This window comes from Varroa destructor, unplaced genomic scaffold (genome assembly GCF_002443255.2).
Source record: "Varroa destructor unplaced genomic scaffold, Vdes_3.0 BEIS01000002.1, whole genome shotgun sequence".
Taxonomy (NCBI): Eukaryota; Metazoa; Arthropoda; class Arachnida; order Mesostigmata; family Varroidae; genus Varroa; species Varroa destructor.
This window is the reverse complement of record NW_019211455.1, coordinates 15,153,467-15,171,508: the sequence shown is the minus strand read 5'-3', so window position 1 is coordinate 15,171,508 and position 18,042 is coordinate 15,153,467. Positions and strand designations below refer to the sequence as shown.

At 41.2% G+C, this 18,042-nt stretch overlaps 3 protein-coding genes across 10 annotated transcripts in view; 2 read left to right on the top strand and 1 right to left on the bottom strand.

Moving 5' to 3' along the window:
- Nucleotides 1-15,170, bottom strand: part of LOC111244376 (proteasome activator complex subunit 4A-like) — a 17,936-nt gene extending 2,766 nt beyond the window's left edge. Inside the window, exons 1-11 of one of the 3 annotated variants that reach the window (XR_015321933.1) lie at nt 14,220-15,170; nt 11,006-11,146; nt 4,782-6,978; nt 4,464-4,683; nt 4,125-4,240; nt 3,313-3,591; nt 2,905-3,137; nt 1,524-2,782; nt 1,147-1,379; nt 750-856; nt 232-475 (exon numbers count right to left, since the gene is read on the bottom strand). Coding sequence is in view for 2 of the 3 variants with exons in the window: in XM_022791418.2 (XP_022647153.1) it covers nt 249-475; nt 750-856; nt 1,147-1,379; nt 1,524-2,782; nt 2,905-3,137; nt 3,313-3,591; nt 4,125-4,240; nt 4,464-4,683; nt 4,782-6,978; nt 11,006-11,146; nt 14,220-14,410 (5,203 nt within the window). In the remaining variant the exon portion in view is untranslated. Of the gene's footprint in view, nt 1-231; nt 476-749; nt 857-1,146; nt 1,380-1,523; nt 2,783-2,904; nt 3,138-3,312; nt 3,592-4,124; nt 4,241-4,463; nt 4,684-4,781; nt 6,979-8,102; nt 8,132-11,005; nt 11,147-14,219 lie in introns of those variants that run through there. The other 2 variants (XM_022791418.2, XM_086981097.1) reach the window with 2 other exon arrangements.
- Nucleotides 1-17,087, top strand: part of LOC111243985 (inositol-tetrakisphosphate 1-kinase-like) — a 27,908-nt gene extending 10,821 nt beyond the window's left edge. For 4 of the 6 annotated variants that reach the window (XM_022790470.2, XM_086981136.1, XM_086981135.1 and 1 more), the window contains one exon: nt 9,349-11,285. In XM_022790470.2, the coding sequence (XP_022646205.2) occupies nt 9,349-9,423 (75 nt within the window). In that variant the 3' untranslated portion in view covers nt 9,424-11,285. The other 2 variants (XM_086981138.1, XM_086981137.1) reach the window with 2 other exon arrangements.
- tko (30S ribosomal protein S12 technical knockout) overlaps nt 1-18,042 on the top strand; it is a 23,354-nt gene extending 5,312 nt beyond the window's left edge. Inside the window, exons 2-3 of the mRNA XM_086981146.1 lie at nt 16,949-17,102; nt 17,378-18,042. Of these exons, the coding sequence (XP_086837272.1) occupies nt 16,975-17,102; nt 17,378-17,762 (513 nt within the window). The 5' untranslated portion in view covers nt 16,949-16,974 and the 3' untranslated portion in view covers nt 17,763-18,042. The remainder of the gene's footprint in view (nt 1-16,948; nt 17,103-17,377) is intronic.

The following is an 18,042-nucleotide window of genomic DNA, read 5'->3' as shown; positions in this document are numbered from 1 at the left end:
TATATTTACATATCCGAAAATCTAAAAGATTTTTGATGCTGAAGTAGTTCTTTTGCACAAGATTTCCATGAGTGCTTACCCTCGTTTCTTCCTTACAGTAAAGAAAAACCCCTTTTTAACAAACGTTACGAGATATCAACCGATCTCTTACTCAAAGTATTAGATATTGCCGTTCCAAATGATCTTTTCAGGAGACTTACCTAAACCACTCGACAAATTTGACAATTTTACCTTTGACGGAAGCTCACCTAAGTTTCCTTCTTGTGTAACGTCGTTTTTCGATGCAGTATGTTTCACTTCTAGAAGAGCACGACGTGCTGCTCGACGATCACGAAGTTGGCGCGAAGTTTTGTTTAATTTCCGCTTAGTTTTGTTGAGCATTTCATCGGTGACGGCGATGAGTCCGCAGTGGATCAGGCCAGATAGGGCCTGTTGAGCGGCTGTGCGAACCTCAACTCGCTGGTCAGCGATCACCCTGAATAGCAGACGAGTTTGAAGAACGACGATTATTGACGGTCGCGTATTAATTGACTTACGCATATGTAAAAAAACACCTAGTAAGATCCTACCAGTGTACAAATGAAGGCTGACCATATACTTCGGATCTTCGAATTTGCTAAACTGTTTGCACTCATCCGTTGAAACCCTTAACAAATTACCAAGTTTGCAGACTTGTATGTAGACCTGACCTAGTAGATTCTGAAGCCAACAGAGGTCTATTCAGTCACACGTTTTACCTATTCACTTACTTAAAGATGATGTCCTTGATGTCTTGCATTAATTTGGGATCGGCGCTAACCGAAAACAGATTGCTGTAAGTCACGAACAGAAGCAGCGATACGACGAAAGTACGCACCTATTTTTGGTTTAGGGCCGAAAGAAAGAAAGCAATATCTAGTTAAACAATTAAAGCTATGTATTGGTGGAACCACATTGACCGTAGTAGGCCACGTAAAAGCCTTCTAGTGTCTCTATATAACAAGATCACATCTAATTTAAACAATCTGGATATTGAAATTAGTACTACTATCACGATAAGATGTGCCTAGAAATTAACTATTGCTTTACTATGTATAAGACAACGATAGCTTATTCTATAGAAATAAAGTTAATTCAGTTTTGACATGGACAAACTTTTTCACCTACCTTCCAAAAAGGTTCATTTAGACTGGCTTGCACAGCTTCGATGACAAGGTGAAGCGTTTGATTTGACAATAGCTCATAGCCAAGGAGTGCTACTAGAATGCCACAATCTTTTTGAAGCTCCTCGTTGCTGGTATCCGCAATAAGCCGGCATGCCGTTGGAATCAACATCAGGGCTTCTCGTGGAAGGACACATGCGTATGATTGGACACAATGCGACGCTTGCCATTTAAGCACTGCCTCACCGAAAGAATGGCAAAACATGATTACAGCCCAAAAAATTGACGAAAATGGTTACTATAATACAATATATAGATTTAGGTTATTTCAGATCTCTAGCTAATCAATGACTAGATATCACACGACAGAATCAAACTCACGTGTTTGGAAGAGTCTCTTGGCCGCCTCCTTTTCCTGTTCGTGATTGTCGAGTTTGAGCATTTCGAGCGAACTCAGCACCTTCGTCTCAAAGTCGATGCTTTTCGGCGCTAGCACGAAGTGGTCTTCGTTATCAAATTTTGTCATCATACCATCGTTAATACGTACGTCGAACGCGAAAATGTTCGCCAACAAGTGAGCCATACGTTCGCGGACGTTGAGGTATGGGTGTGCCAAATTTGGAATTATTTCTTCCAGCAGACGATGGTCGATTTCCTGCACTCGCCATCGCATTTGTACCAATCCACCAAGAAGCGTGTACATACGGCTAGCCTGAATAAACGAGCTGCCCTCGAATAAGTTTTTGGTAATCACCTCAAAGAACCAATAGAACTTGTTGCAATCCCGCGCCTCAAGCATTGTCGCCACGCAAGCGCCCCAGTCTGCCATTGTCTCTGGTAAAATGTTTGCTGTACCCTCTTCAAATAACGGCACAACGAGCCTGGCCAGATTTTGGTTTCTCTCGAAATTCCAGTGTTTAGCTCCGCGTACCATTCCTGCAAGAATTTCGAGGGCACATCTTTGTTCTGATTCCTGTTTGCTTTCTTTGAGATACTTGTTCAAGTACCCTTCAAAGTTGCCAATGAACGCGTCGCCATAATTACGAAACAGTCCTTTAAAAAAGCCCACCCGTTTGCCCTCGAATTTATCCCGGCCTTTGTTCTCTTCAATGGCTAAATAGAAAATAAATTGCTTAACGAACTCGGGGTCGGCGAAGTGTGCGAATATAACCTGTTCTACAGGATTCATCTGCTCGGGCTTAGGAATTGGCCATTGTTCTTTGTCCGGCGCATACAGTTCGACTTCATCCTTCAGGCCACTGTAACCGACATAGGGTTTGTGTATGAAAATGGCCTTGTCCCAGCGCTCTTGCGTATCAGGATAGTTGGCTGAGTTAAGCTGCAGAAATAAATTGAATGGTCGATTTTTGCGGCCTTCCAGGCACTTTGCAAATGCCGGGTTGAGCGGAATTTTGGCGTTCACCTCTTCGATAGTTTCGCGCTTTATCTTAACTTTAAGCATTTTCCTTTTCTGTTGATAAAGGATTCCGGTAAGGATATCAATACAGATTTTACGCGTACGCAAGTGTTCCGATATCAGATGATCCGTGATCATCTGAACAGTTTCCTCTTTGAAGGAAAGATCGTGCCGTAATAACATCTTGAGCATAACCAATCCGAGATAGTGATGTCGCCAGTGTCTGAAAGTATTTGCAAATTATACGCAATTCTAAAGCAGCAATTGAACTTGACTACGCCTAATTCTAAGGTGTTTATTATACACGAGCAGTATTACTAATAACGATAATGATCGAAGACTTACAGCTTTCCGCTGCCAACCAGTTTGGTGAGATCGACAACGAGTTTATCATAAACTGCCTCATTTGCTTCTCCATTCATTATTAGATTCTCTAGGTTTAGCTCAGAGGTTTTAGGTGTATCATCAGGTTTGATCTCAGAGGTCTCCATAAGTGTCCCTGCTAGAGCGCGTGCCCGCCTTGCTATCTGCACTGGTACCTTGGTAACCATCGGGTAGGTTTCCATGTACTTGACAACCTGGAAACAAACCAAAAAGCATTAATGAGCACAGTAGAGAAAATCACCAAATTAAAGTGTCGGCCGAATGATGAAATAAGTACAAACCACTGACAAAGTGTAATCTGTTTGAAACATCGCAAACGCAACACAATAAGATCTTTAGACGCTCTAGCAGACGTATGTCTTAACGTACCTGGTCCTGAAGACGACTAATCAACGTGATGATAGACGGTTTTTCTGAATGCTGAGCACTCACAAGTGATGGCCACAGCTTGGCCATAGCGTTCCAGTTGTTTGTCGTTAGAATGTTGTGGTCTTTGTTGCCTAATAGAGTGTAGAGTATACCCTTATACTGGTCATGGCTTATCGAGGGGCTGACAAGTAAAGAGCATACGTCATCAAGCACGAACCGATAACTGCGCGAGAAAACCGTGAAAAAGGCGTCTAGAACATCCTGCGCCTGAATTCGCACCTAAAAAATCAAAATTACATTTGACCAACGCCCTAAATGCTATTTTCCTAAAGTTACACGTGATTGGTCTAAAATATTTTCATTAATGTGTTATTAAAAGTCTATTGAGAACAAAATCTACGCCGTAGTAGGTATATCCATCGAATAGAGAGTTTTAGGGTGAGGTTTCGCTGTAAAGATAAAGCTCCCATAACAGGGGCTGATTTATATCTTTCTATATCTAGAGGCATTATATTTTGCAGGTACAGATATAATATTCATTTATGCAATCATGATATTTCACAAAACTGTAGCGTTGGCGTTAATACAATACACGTTGAGTTAGTAAGCGCGTATCGTCTATACATGTCACAAGGCCCTGAGTTCATATCTTTGATATTCTAGCTAGGGAGCACATGACTCGGCGATCATAGCCCGTAACTCACAGTTGTGCTCCCCAAAATAAAAATAATGATAATAATATTTATATTTATATTAATAAGAAGCAGTCAGCTAAGAACGATACTGACGTTAAGGCACTGATGACAACATACCTGAGAATAATGTGAAATGGCCAATTTGAACAAAATCTGCATTGCCCGTTTGTGGTTGTTGGTAAATTGTTGACACACCTGCATCAGCCTTAGCTCATGCTGTAGTTGAGCGCGGTCTTTAATTAATGCATAATAACACGGAATAGTCAAACATCAGCGAAACACACTTGCGAGCAAATTGTGTACAACTGGAACCTACTAATACATTTGCCATATTTCTCTATTTAATCAAGGATCGTTTAGAAAAGCTTTTTTTTTTGACGCTTGCGTCCAGCGTATGTACAAAGATGTGAACACGCAAGCTGTTGTTATAGTAGAGATTAAAGTAAAGACACTTACCGACGATAACAGAACGGGTATGCTTTAGCGAGCTCTCGACAAGTCGAAGATCAAACATCTGTTTGGCTAACTTGTAGCCCTTATAGCGGACCTCGAACTCGGGTTTGGTCACGCCAAAATAGAACGCCACTGAGCTGATAATGCGACAGATGAAGATGAACGACTTAATATCGTCCTCGTAAATCGTTGACACCGTTAACACCACTCGTTCAATGTCGTTCTGGTGGGGGGGGGGGGGGGGGTAGAAGTCATACGTGAGAAAAACTACTAGGAAATTACTAACTGATTGTACGAACGCTATATATTCATCATACTAACCAGAATACTTTCGCGGAGCGTTTCGGAAAAGATTTTCTTCCCTGTGTTCTGGACACGATTGCAAAATATAGAGGTATTTGTTTGGAGCACATTGATTCCCTCTCCTCTCAGAGGAGGTAAGCATGAGCCGAGCCCCTGAAGTGTATCCCAGATGACGGTAAGTGACCTTTGCACTTCCTCTTTGGTCATCGAGTTCTTTTGCGGATCGTCACACCAACGTCGAAGTCGATCGATCTCAGGTTGACTACATGCCTCGAATAGTTCTTTAGCGCAGTTGATGTCTTCATCTGAGGGTGTGTGCCACTTAATCTGAATGCTCGTCATGTCCTCACTTGCACCCCAATGTGGAATTGGTAGATTCTCAGCGGTTATGACAGATGGTCTTGGGGTAACTCGATAGAAATATGGGTACACGGCCACCAGAGCCCTAAATGTGTGACGCAGTATGAGTCCTGAGTCGAGGTAGCCTGTACGCGAATTCAGCCTAAGGCCACGACGAATAACTTTAATTATCAGCAGCATATGAGGCCGAATTCCGTCTCCGTTACAGCGCACAACCTCGGATAACAGCGTGAGTGAAAACTGAAGTTCGTTGTCCACTTTTTCTTCCTGCAAAACCTCATCTGGCTCAAGCAGGATCAACGCCCGCTTAGCAAAACGTATCAGGAACGTCTCTAATCCTAACTGAGGATTAGCGGAAACTGCGCATCGCACCATAGTTGCAACCTGCTTACCCGGCACCCGACTCAGAATCTTATTATCGATCAGTCCAGTCAACTTATCAAGCGCCGATCGATAGATTGCCGGCGAGCACTGGTTGAAGACTGCTGAAAATGTTGACGCGAGTCCCACATCGAGGATGCTGTCATCTAACGAGCTCGTCTGGCTTTCCCGATGTTGATTGTCGGCGGCGTTATTGTCGATTAGTGCCATGCACCTCGAGATTAGCTCGAGAACAAAGTCCTCGAAAGCGGCTGTTGTCAGACAAACCTCCTGAAGTGACGGGTCCACATCATCGGCTACGCTGCTACAGTCCACCAGGGGCACTACAGCTACGAGAGTGGAAATGAGTTGGAATGTGACCGTTGTTTTGCGGTTATCATTAGGATCGATGCCAGGTAGACAGGCCATAAGAAGGCCAGGAATATCTATAGGCACACCCATTTTGGTGTGATTAAGGACTAATAGGCGTGATACGAATGCCATCGAGACAAGCGTCGCTGTTAATCGGTGCGGTTCGGATACGTTGTAAAGAGCATCGTTGAGTTTCTCAAGAAGAGAAGGCACTACGGCCTCGGGTCGAAGCCAGGCGATTGCCTGGAGTGATGTGCATCCATGAGTGTAATGCATCTTCAAAAACATCGCCATAAGCCCGATCGGTCGGATGGTTTTCACGAACGCATCGATGTCGCTCTCGGTAAGTTTCTTGCTGTCAGGGATCTCGTGACACCAGGTCTTCGTCTTCCTGCGTTCTTGCCACACTCGGTCGAGAAAGCCATCAGTAAGCTTGGCTAGGAACTTCGTTAGTCGTAAAGTCCATCTGCCAGAATTACTAGGATGATAAAATGATTCGATGGTTTTAAACAACAATTCTAAATGCAGCTGCGTTGATGACCCGCCCCCGAGGCATGCCACAATCCATCGTGTAAATTGAGCAATCTCGCACTGGCTTGAAGGCGAGCTCCGCGATACCTTAAGACTACCATTCCCGTACGGCAGATTGAACGATCGAAGTAGTCGTGTGAATATGTCAGGCACGTACGGTTCCCAGTCGATATATCCAATGTTGTCTTCTGCAAGTCGAGCGAACAGCCCGACAAGTATTGTTTCTGTTCCACCTCTGCGGTCAAGACGCCACAAGGTTACGAACCGCTCGAACCAAAGTTTCCAACCTTTGTCAAAATGTTCAGGCGGCAACGTCGTTGGTAGGAACAACTGAAGACGCCGAACTAAGGTATCCCGGAAGTCGTCATACGGACACATGTCAACGAGCCACTCGTCCAACATTTCTTTAGTAGCTGACAAATGGAAATAAGGCCGACATGATCGTATCAATGTGTTTAGCTGGGACTCGAGCGTCTGCGGGCACTGGATTAGACCATGATACTCGAAAGACCTGTTGAGGCAACGTTCGGTCAGCTGAAACAGTGGACGCCATTCGATGGTCAAGTCACTTGGGGTCAGCAAATGCTTCTTTCTGTAAAATTACAAATTGTATCTTTTTTAATTTTATTATAGATTATGATTATTACATAGATCATGATTACCTCTGTATAACATTCTGTGTTGAACAAATACAGTACTGAAACATCAATTTAGGGAAAGCATCTATCGTAAATAACAAAAGGGATTCAATCGCATAGTTTTTAGCAATTCTCGGGCAATGAGGCCCTTTGGACAAGATGCAGACATACATATACATTTATATCAAGGCAGCTGTTGTAGGTGAGTAATGTTCGCTGTCTGAAATGCATTTTGAAAAGAACAATTCGAGAGGTTTGCAAACGATCTAGTAGCTGTACTGTTTCTACTGCTGTTAATTTGTGCGTTCGTTGCACTCACGTACAGACGACCGCGGCAACTTCGAATATACACCTTAGAATTCATTGTAGGCTTTTATCATATACACGAAAAAGAAATTGTCAAAACGTTCATCTTACGACAGGTACGTTTTACTCCTGTGCCACATTCACTCAAGAACCACTACATCAACCAAGGACAATAACCACCCATGGCGAGGCTCTGAATACCCAAAAGCGTTCGTAACATAATCTTGTTTATAAAAAGATAAAAAAAATGCTCATTTATTAGTTCACGTCTCTAATGACGATGAGAACTCATTTTGGGTCACTTTGGTTTAGCGTAGCGTGTTTCACATCACTTTAACAACGGTGCATGTATAGTGTACGTAGTTCCTCAAGACACGGTGTTTCTAAAAATAGTTCACAGTGCATAACATCGAATTCAATTTTCATGTGCTTTAATTGATTACCCCGCACATTAGAACAAACAAATCCACAAAAGCCTATCCCTGTTGTCGACCTCAATAAAGCTAACGGGTTTCTTTCATAAATGCAATTCGTATATTCCTGTTTGTGTATCATATCAATTAGGATTCGATGAGTAGCAATATGCAACTAGACCTGCATCACGCTTTAACGAGCCCTTCGAGGGACTGAGTGACGCCAGTGTGTTGGCGCTGAGGATTTAAAAGTGCCGCTTAGTTCAGAAAGTGTGGTTCAAGGCCTTATCATTCAAATTTTGCTGAGGCCAAGATTTAGCAGCAGATTGCATTGGCTAAAATAGTCGTTCGATTATTACCTTTTCGTTACCATAAGTAGCACCAGCTTTGTGGATGCTTTTCAAACTGTCAGCAAGAAACGCAAAGCACCGAGCAACTATACTGAAATAAGGAAAACAATGTGGTACAAGCAATTGGCAAAAAGACCACTACGGGTCTAGAGCATGCCGGCATGCCTTGCCTAAGCTCAGTACTGGATAGATGACGTTGAACCGTTGCCCGCTGCCTATTCACTCTCATTTGACGCGAGAATTTGTCATAAAGGCGCTGCTTACGCTCTCTAACGATGTGGCTGCTATTACAACGCATGTTGTCAAGGTCTGGCCTTCATCACCGGATTCTTCCTGACACTGTCTCATACCAGCCAATGCCTTTCAAGCTATTTTCCTGGACAGGTGATAAAGATTCCCTGTTTGGCCACATTGTGGTCAAGAGTTTGTCTTAGTAAAATAGTGTAAATGTAAACGTATTTTTGCTAGATTCGTGGACGACAACCTGCGTAGTGTAGCCAACAGTCGGTATCCGGCTGAGTTCGGCTAAACGAGTGACTGAACACGGGTTCAAGATCAAGACAGAGCTCAAGGAAGAAAACAACGCAGAAACGTAGGACATTGGCATGGCGCAGCAGCGGGTACTGGTGTGGAAAGAGCCGTCGTCACCAGTGACTCACTAACTGCTAGTTGCTTCGAGAGACAAAGCGATAGCCAGCAGCTTAACAACGAGACATCACCCAGACCTTCTAGCGAAGTAGACTACGGTCAACAAAGCTAAGACCCTTTTTGCCTCCTTTCTTATATATATATATGCACATTTTGAAGAGTGCAGGCAGTGACATGTTATGTCAGATTATAGAGTAATCTTGGCATGTCATGAGAATTGCGTAGTTGATGTTGAGGATAATGGGGGACGAAAAAAAGTTGAGTCTTCTTTTATGTCTTATGAGTGCTTTATTCGCAAGAAATTATTGGCTTAGATATCACATATTTACATAATTTAAACTTTATAATCTAAATTTAATAAAAAAAATGCGAATAGGAGTATGAGTTATAGAGGGAGATTACCTTACACTAAAAAACAAAGTCTTTAATTACGCATAGTGCTCCAGATATGATTGATAAATGCATGAGGACACAGTGTTATACTTGACAGAACAAGTGTCGTTGTTAATCAATGAGTAAGCACACAAATTCAATTAAAAAAAAATATACGATAAGTAGGCAAGCATCTCGGCTTGCGCCTTTTTTTTGTTGACGGTCCTGTGTCAAGGTTCACCGAGCAGATCGCTGGCACACTTTTCGACAGTTCGGAGACCTTCTCATTTGCATATGGGCGACCTGCTAGCGGCAGCGGTAGACTTACCAGCTGGTTAAAATATGTCGGTTGGCCGGATAAACTAAAAGCTGGTTAGTTCGTATGATTTTTTTGAAGAAAATAGCTACAGTAGGAGACATTACAAACTTGTTCCTGTATAACGACAATTGTTAGATAAGAAAGAACAAAGGCTAAGTCCTACCCCGGAATTTTTCGATTGCAGGCATTTTGTACTATATTGTCTTATATTTTTTGGAGTTATGCTAACCCATCCCTCGGGTTGTTCTCACAGTGAAATTGTGGCCTGTTGCCGAAATATACTCTGTCATCCAAGAAGCTCAGCCGTAGCAATGTAAACTTCTCTTTGAGTCAGTCAGCAGAATGCGCTTGGAATGGGGAAGCTTCTAATTTCTTCCCATAAATTTCTGAGACCCAGCGGTCATTGCCACGCAATACAAGGCTGGAGTTGAAAAATGTTACCCGCTCATTTGGTTTGGTTTTCAAATTCGACTTTTCTCTGCCTGGCTAGGACTAATGATACGATGTTCACGATGTTGCTTTCACGATATTGGTTTAGCAGTTCTATTGAAAACAATATTAGGAAGTGCATAGGATCAATGATAAAGCTTTAAAGCGGTACACCCTTATACTACTCAAGCTGCTACAAATTTTCCGTATGACTAGATTTCATTGCCGCCCTTCCTGTACCGCCGCATCAACGAAATAAAAATGGCCCCTGTGAGTTCACTTACAATCGGCAACAGCAGTGGCCGTATACTTTGTACTCGGCGCCATTTAGTGTCCTCCCTATGCGGGCTCTCTACGAGCAACCTTCTCTTCCTGGTTGACGTAAATAGAAGTCATTAAATTTCTGCCTTATCCCTTAATCTAGACCCGCAGAAGACCTTCAGCCAAATACTGATCAACGTGAGACGCAGCCCGCATGTAAATCGACGTAGTTTTGATTAAGTGTTAGTTGGCGTGTCTCCAATTTCTTTACCATGACCATTTCGCTACTGGTTGCCGCTGTTTGCAACCTCAGTCTTATAAATCACACTACAGGTAGCTATTGGTAGCTATTCCTTTTTATATATGTACTAAAAGAAACTAAAGAAGCTAAAGACACTGGAGAAGGGAGAGCTGATATGCACAAGGCATGACGACGAATATTTTATTTTGTGCTCGTGCAAAAGCCTAATAACCATCTTTACTCAAAAAGGGACTTCGAAACTGAACATTTGCATTTGCAGAAAATCATATGGTATGCCTTGCGCGGATTTTTGATCCTATTAATAAAAAAAATCGGCTAATTCCTTTCAGCACCAATTAAAAAAGGACCGCTTCGCGGGCCCCATACTTTTTAGCGACAGCTTTTTTTTGGAAAGCACTCCGAAAACCAGTAAGTTCAAAAATACTTTATGTACCTATTAGTCAACTCGTTTGAGTCGATTCGTTTGAATCTATTGTAATTTTGTAAAATCTAAAGAAGTGCAGTACCATCCGTAAGTATAATGAAACAAAATTTTCGATTCTTTTCATGCCATTTCGATTAGGTAATATCCTAATGTCAGGTTGAAAATAAATTATATCCAGCCCGATTTGACAGACTTACCTTAGCAGGCGACAGATAGCCGACGACACCTTTTGGACAGTTCCGAGATCAAGATCTGGCAGAAGCACGATATCGATGAGCAAATGTATTAGTTCTACATGGTCTTCCTTGCTGAAGAGAAAGCCGTGAAGGCCTATGAAACTGCAGTCAATCACACAGAACCAAAACCACGAACCGCAACGCGTTATCGTTTGACGAAACTTAAGGGAATAAGTATGTACGTGATTCTTATAGTTGCGACCTTGGAGCTGTTAATAAATTAGCAGATATCTAAGTCTAACAGATGGATCTACTTTTTGGTAAAGTTCCATACATGGGTGTATTGTAGTAATTAAATTGGATACGATTCAGCTAGTGTGTGCGACATACGTTACAAATTCGTTTCAACTTAAATACATTCGGATTGCGCGAGGTTTTCTTTAGAATGGTAGATTTTATAAATACGGTAAATTTGAATGTGACTTGAACCCGACCCGCTTCACCCAACTTTCATTATCTTCGTCCAAACAACATATCCGTATGAACTCTTAAATAGAGAAAAACCATTTAAAAAAATGCATCCCATTTCGAAACTAATCAGATATGGTATCGCTGCTACGGTGTCTCGAAAACTTATTAACAAGTAAAGTTTTTCTGGTTTATTTCAATCTAAACCTGAGACGTCTTGATTCAAGCTTCATGCGATTGAAAAGCAAAACTATCTTCACAAGGTAAGAGTGGAATAAAAAGGATATTTAGTATCGAACGTTCTATGTTTAGCAAAGATCAGCTTGCTTATCAGCTTAAATATCAGACTCAAAAAGTCTTGTGATTATTAACTCAGTAAAGATATAGTACTGCCAACCTGCTATATATATAGTATTCGGCGCTGTATAAGTGGTGTATTTTGCTAAAAATCAAACAATCCAGAAATGGCCTCGATTCCAATTTACATGAAAAATAAGCTGTTATTGAAACGACTACTATTCTTTTTAATTCGGAGACAGAATCGATATTTTCGTTAACGTGCCTTGATTTTCTTGTTAGACAGCTTGCCTGTGAGCATTGCCAGTGTGTTTAATCACCAAAGGGTTACAGTTAGGGCATCGCTCCTGACATCTTAACATACCCGGCACTACTTTGTGGGTTGTCTCACTTTGACGTCATAATACTTCACAAATAGTATCACCAACAATCAGTATAAATCCAAGGTGGGATATTTAAAAAAAAAAAAGAAATGAGAATCAGCCATCGACATAAAACAAAGAGCTTTAATAATCATGGCATCAAGCAACACTTAGAAAAAATGCTGTTAATGTGTTTTAGTTAGGCCTTAGAGGGCCATTTCTAGAAGAATTAATTTCACCTGGTATACACAAATAGCGGGCATATCGATATTCATGTGTCATGCCAGCCAACGTAGTTTCATATGGGCAACAAGCTAAGGTAATAACAGGGCTCTGTGATAGTTTGTTCCTCTTGATAACTATATTGTATGGTATAAATACTTTTTAACGAGGAAATCATCATCATTCGTCATGTTCCTCTTCCGTTGCCAGGTGGTATTGACGCAAACATTTATTAGCACAGCTTAGCTAGAGATCTGTTATTGCAGCTATTATTTCGAATCACGAAATCCTTTGTTCGGGCCCTCGTCACTGGTATAAAACCACAAAAATCTTTTTGTTTCATAGACCTCCGGTTACAATTTCACCACGAAACCGTTTAGAGCCGATTGCTCTGAACCTACCCATAATAGTCAATTTTTACATTTGGCTCAACCTGGACGACACTAATTTTTGTTTCACACCTACAGCTGGCATAATTTTTCCTATTCGATATTATGGGTTATACAGTGCCTCACAAAACCTGCAGACAACACTTGGCTAGCATTTCAACCTGTAAATCAACCCCTATGATCCGCTCTATCTTATAGACAGGTCTAAAAAGCTTTATGAGTTCGCTGCGATAAGCAAAAATACACTATGGTATTTTGTGTCAGGGTAATTTGATTTGTAATGTAGTTCTCCGAATTCAGTTAATAGTTATCTTATAAAACCAGATTTTTACCAGAGTCAAAAACCGTGTTTTTCTTAAACTAACGCATGCCTCCCACTGTCATATTTATGTTACAAAAAACATCACGACAAGCTTTGTATTCCGATATCCGTCCTTGTCCTGATAGCTACGGATTTCCACATCAATCTCCTAAAAAGCAATCTGTGTTGTTATTATCTTTCTTTTAACCAACCAATAACAATACTGTAAGCACATCCGGCTTGGAGTATTGCCCTATGTTTTACCTATGATTATCTCTACATTCTACCGTACCAGCCTTCCTTTCCAACGACTTCACCTTCTATTCCCTATAAAAATAAATGCTTTAGAATGCAGCAACTACACTAATATAAACAGGCCTACAGCCGTCGGAACAGAACTAGCCGACAAGTAGTTAGAGGAAGTAATGGCGTTTGTAGTTGTGCCAATCAGACAGCCTCCTTTGTTCGTCATTTGTGTCTTCGTTTGCGCCCATCATGTCCCGTAATGTCTACGGCCACTAGAGCTGGAGTAGCCGGAGCAACGGCGGTGAAACTAGCCGCAGCAGCTGCTACAACAGCGGGGATGACAAAGCACTTTAACTTTGGTGCATCGATGGTAACATCCGGGTTGGTTCGAATCAAGAGCTCATCATCCTGCTTAATGTACATATATGCGCATATGGTATAATACCTTTTCTAAAACTAAATGTTTTTGTTTTTTATAGACGTTGTCATAGGCAGTCGCCACGGTTCGCCAACAACCATAAAAATCCACCTAATAATCCGTGGAGTTGAAAACAAGCACAGGCTAACTAGCGTGAATTTTACACGAGCCATGAACAAAAACACAGGAAATTCTGCCAATAAAACTGCCACCAATATTTTTTTTCTATTGGATAAAAACTATCATTTAGTTATTAGAGATGGATTTACTATGTTGCATTAAAATAAAGCCTTATTCTCAGGCCCACATATGTTTGCTAACGGTGCCCGTATATTTTCTCCGTATTGTAACAAATGCATTGATTTACAATTATTCAGTCATTGATCGTACAGTAAAACCGTAGGTTATCTCGTTACAACTTTTTATATTGATTGTCCGCTCTGCTATATTATATTGAATTTCTCTATCTCGGCTTAAGTGCTTGGTTAGCCAGTTGTTACTCAAGTCTCATTGCTCTTACGTAGGTACTTACCTCTGCAGATGAAATAGCCAGCTAACTAGGCCGGGTCGAATTTCGGCAGACGAAAGACATTCCGCAATCTTTGACTTGATTTCGGCGAACAGTTTGCTTGCCTCCTGATCCAACTGGTCTGCGTATGGTAACAGCGCATTGTATTTGTTGCATCGGCGGGGCGGATCGTCATCGTCGGATGACAGGATCATATTTTTTTAACAGCCAGATGAATATCTAATAGTAACAACAATTATGTAGATTACACCGATTCGTACTAGTCTTGTGTGACTATTACCACTATAATAATAAGGGTTTAGTCTGACGATGCTTTCAAGATCAACAAATATCAAAAGTGAACATCACTGATAACTAGAAAACAGCTTTGCTGTGACACTACTGCAAATAGCTGCAGTAAAAAAGTGATCGTGGCAATATCCCTAAAACAACTGCGCGAAAATAAATCTTCCTGATGATATCTCGTCCATCGAGTATGTTGTTGTAGTCTCCTTTCTCTCGCGTCGATCTTTCTATGAAGAAAAAACCATTATGACACGCGATACACCTCGTTCTAATCTCATCCAACAAACCACAGTAATCATATATGACACTAGCTCTGTTCCACTATGGGCCCTGCTGCTACTGCAGCTGGTTTCTCAACCAGCCTGTGTGACAGAGCAGAGATGATCTGAGAAAGCCGTTGGCGAACACAACCGATGACTGGCATAGGAATATACGGTGGTACGTCAAAACAGTTCACGCTTTCATAGACGTAAAAGGCATTCTCCGTTAGTTGGAGTGCCAGTAGCTGTGGGACAGCATTCGATTATACCGCACACACCACCGCAGGAATGCTTGCCTCTACTATTGGAGAAAGATATAATCAATAGCTATATCAGTCACAAAGAGCGATAGTAACTACGGCTGATCAGCCTTCGACCGAATGGGATACACTTCAGACCACAGAGACCCTCGCTGTGGCGACCTCTCCACCGCTAAAATAGCGACGATTCAGACACCTGGCAACCCCTTGCCACCGGGACATCTCATGACGATTTCGCTTGATATAACGACCCTTTCTTCACTAATTAGCTAAAATTTGACGGAATGATAACGAAGGTTAAAAAAATGAACGGATTTTTTCGTCGGTATGAAATCGAAATGATAGTTTGCCTCGAATCTAAAGAACAGCTGCATAACAGTTTAGCGGGCGAGCAGAGTATTATGGGTGGTAATGATTTCGTCTGCGATGCATGAATAAGTCGGTAAGTGCGTGATTTTGCAGTTTTCTTCATTCCCCAAGTTATGAGACGTAGAAGCATGTTAATCCTATGATAGATTGTCGAACAAGAAGTCAGACTTAATTCGAGAAAGATTCGGGGTTCTTCTGTATGATAGTTTCAATTGGACTAAATCGTGGGCCTGGCAACAACAATGGATTAATGTTCGGATGTGCGCACCGACAGAAAGTTCAGTAAATTTAAATCAGATGCGACTTATCAAGTGTATTCATTTATAGTGTAGTTTTACAAAGCGGAAAAATAATTTGATATTCAAAAAGAATATTATTCGTGTATCAAGGCCCGGCTAAAAGGTACATTTTCTGTATTAAAACTAGAATTCAATAAACAGCTGAGAGACAACTGATAATAATAAAGACCCATACGTCTTTATAAACCGACACAGAAATCAGCTCAAAGAATCAATATTTAATTTTTTTTAATTAATATTTTTGAATTTGTTTGCTCTCTCCAAGCCCACTCTTCCTATGACCTCTAATAAACAAACTAAAACTTCGGGCTGTTCAATATAGATGCGGATTACGTGAAAAACCTTCGGCGACAACACTGAAAATATAAATTAGTTTGAGGATGTAGAATATTTTAAAATCACCATTTTGTGAATCTTTTTCAACTGCTTTGTTTATAATTAGAAATTAGCAGACAACTTTCAATATAAATTGATTCCAGCTACTTGTGAACACATATATATGCTAGGTAGACCGGTCTCCATTAGTGACTCAAACAAACAATCTCAAAGATGTCCCTAAAATAACCTAACCTAAGCAGCCGTACAGCAATGCCTCTTTAGTACTTTTGTGTTTTATACAGTGGGCACATCCAGTCGTTTTAACATCACGAAATGAATCGCGTGCTTTCAAACGTACTAAGTGAGACGAAACTTGTAGCCGTATTTATGACAAAAATGGATTGCAAATCCATTTTGGCCAATAGATAATCACATCAAACTCCAGAGCTATTCGAATGGCGACATCGTATTATGAACCTTTTTCTCAGACCAATAATGGCACAGGTATCGATCTGTAAGCCAACCTGCTCCAAAGTACGCTTAAAAACAATGAATAATTTCATACATACAAATTTTTTCATCTGTTCATTGAAGCACTGACGGTATGTGGAGTAAATGTATAAAAAAAATTATATTCTTCGCACTAGTTTTGAGTATTTTTTAGAAGTTTACGTTTGGTGCTTAAATCGTTGGGCATTGCTCCAAGCGACTGGCCGTTTATATCACAAAACGGTGTCTTTATGCTCGGATCCGAACCTAAACCATCATGTCAAGTTTAATTGAAAAATATAGAACCACTGCATTATCACGATGAAGTTGTGCTTAAAAGCTTAGGAGTTTGTCTTACATTCGCGAATGTTTTACAAATTTTTGATTATGAGGTTGTTTCGTATTTCTATAATTCCTGCTAACTCACGAGATAGCTTCGCATTTCGTTTTAGGAATAGCTTCGCATCTCGTTTTAGGAATGCTGCGTTCATTAGTAACACGCGTCTTGAGTGTTGTCTCACGGCAGTCCCAAGAATGTATCCGGGATACTGCTTCCAGTCCGATGCCTACCCCGCAAATCCCGATTGTTCAACAAATCCGACACAGGTAAATTTCGATCGAGGTAGATCGACTAGAACTAATTTATTCAACAATTCTTAGTGATATTAGTTATTACTTATAGGATGTGAAGGATAAAACGACCAAACTAAAGTTGTAATGTAGCTGCTTTTACTCCATGCTACTGGCTTGTTTGTAAATGGTTCTTTTTTTCGACATGGTTTTTCGACACAACTGACCAAGCCTCACGGAGTCCGTCTTCCAATGATTCTTAACTATACAAAGCCTTGACCATAAATTGCACGAACGATTTGTTTACGCAGGTACTTTGTTCGGGTGCCAGGTCCTTTAAATGACGGCCTAATTCCTGATAAAGTCTTAGAGTCCATGCACAAAGCAGGTCCGCCACCAGCAAAACCGAAGCCTCGATGCCCAATCGATCATAAACCGTTCATGAAGGGCGTCGTTATTAAAACAGTGATCAAGAAGCCGAAAAAGCCGAACTCGGCCAACCGAAAATGTGTTCTTGTTAGGCTGTCAAATGGCCGCGAGGCAACCGCATATATCCCTGGCGTAGGCCACAATCTACAGGAGCATTCAATTGTCCTTGTACGCAAAGGCCGCACACAAGACGTGCCTGGATTGAAACTCAAAGTCGTCCGTGGAGCGTACGACTGCGCCCATGTTGTTCGGAAACCTCAGAGTTAACTGCGCAAAAAAGCGGAGCATGTCTAAGGTGGACATCTAATGAGGTAGTTTGTGCTTCGTTCTTGAAGGAAAGCAATCATTATATAAAAGAAAAATCATTAAATGGACGATGTTGAATGTAGATATCGAAAATGGGTGTTGAATAGAGGATACGATTTTTGAAAATATGTCGCTGGCAGGTAAGACCGAATTACAGAATGTATGTATAGTATTGTTCTAACGGGGAAATATGGTACTATTTTAAAATGAATAAAAGTACGCCAATTATCATTAAACTCAA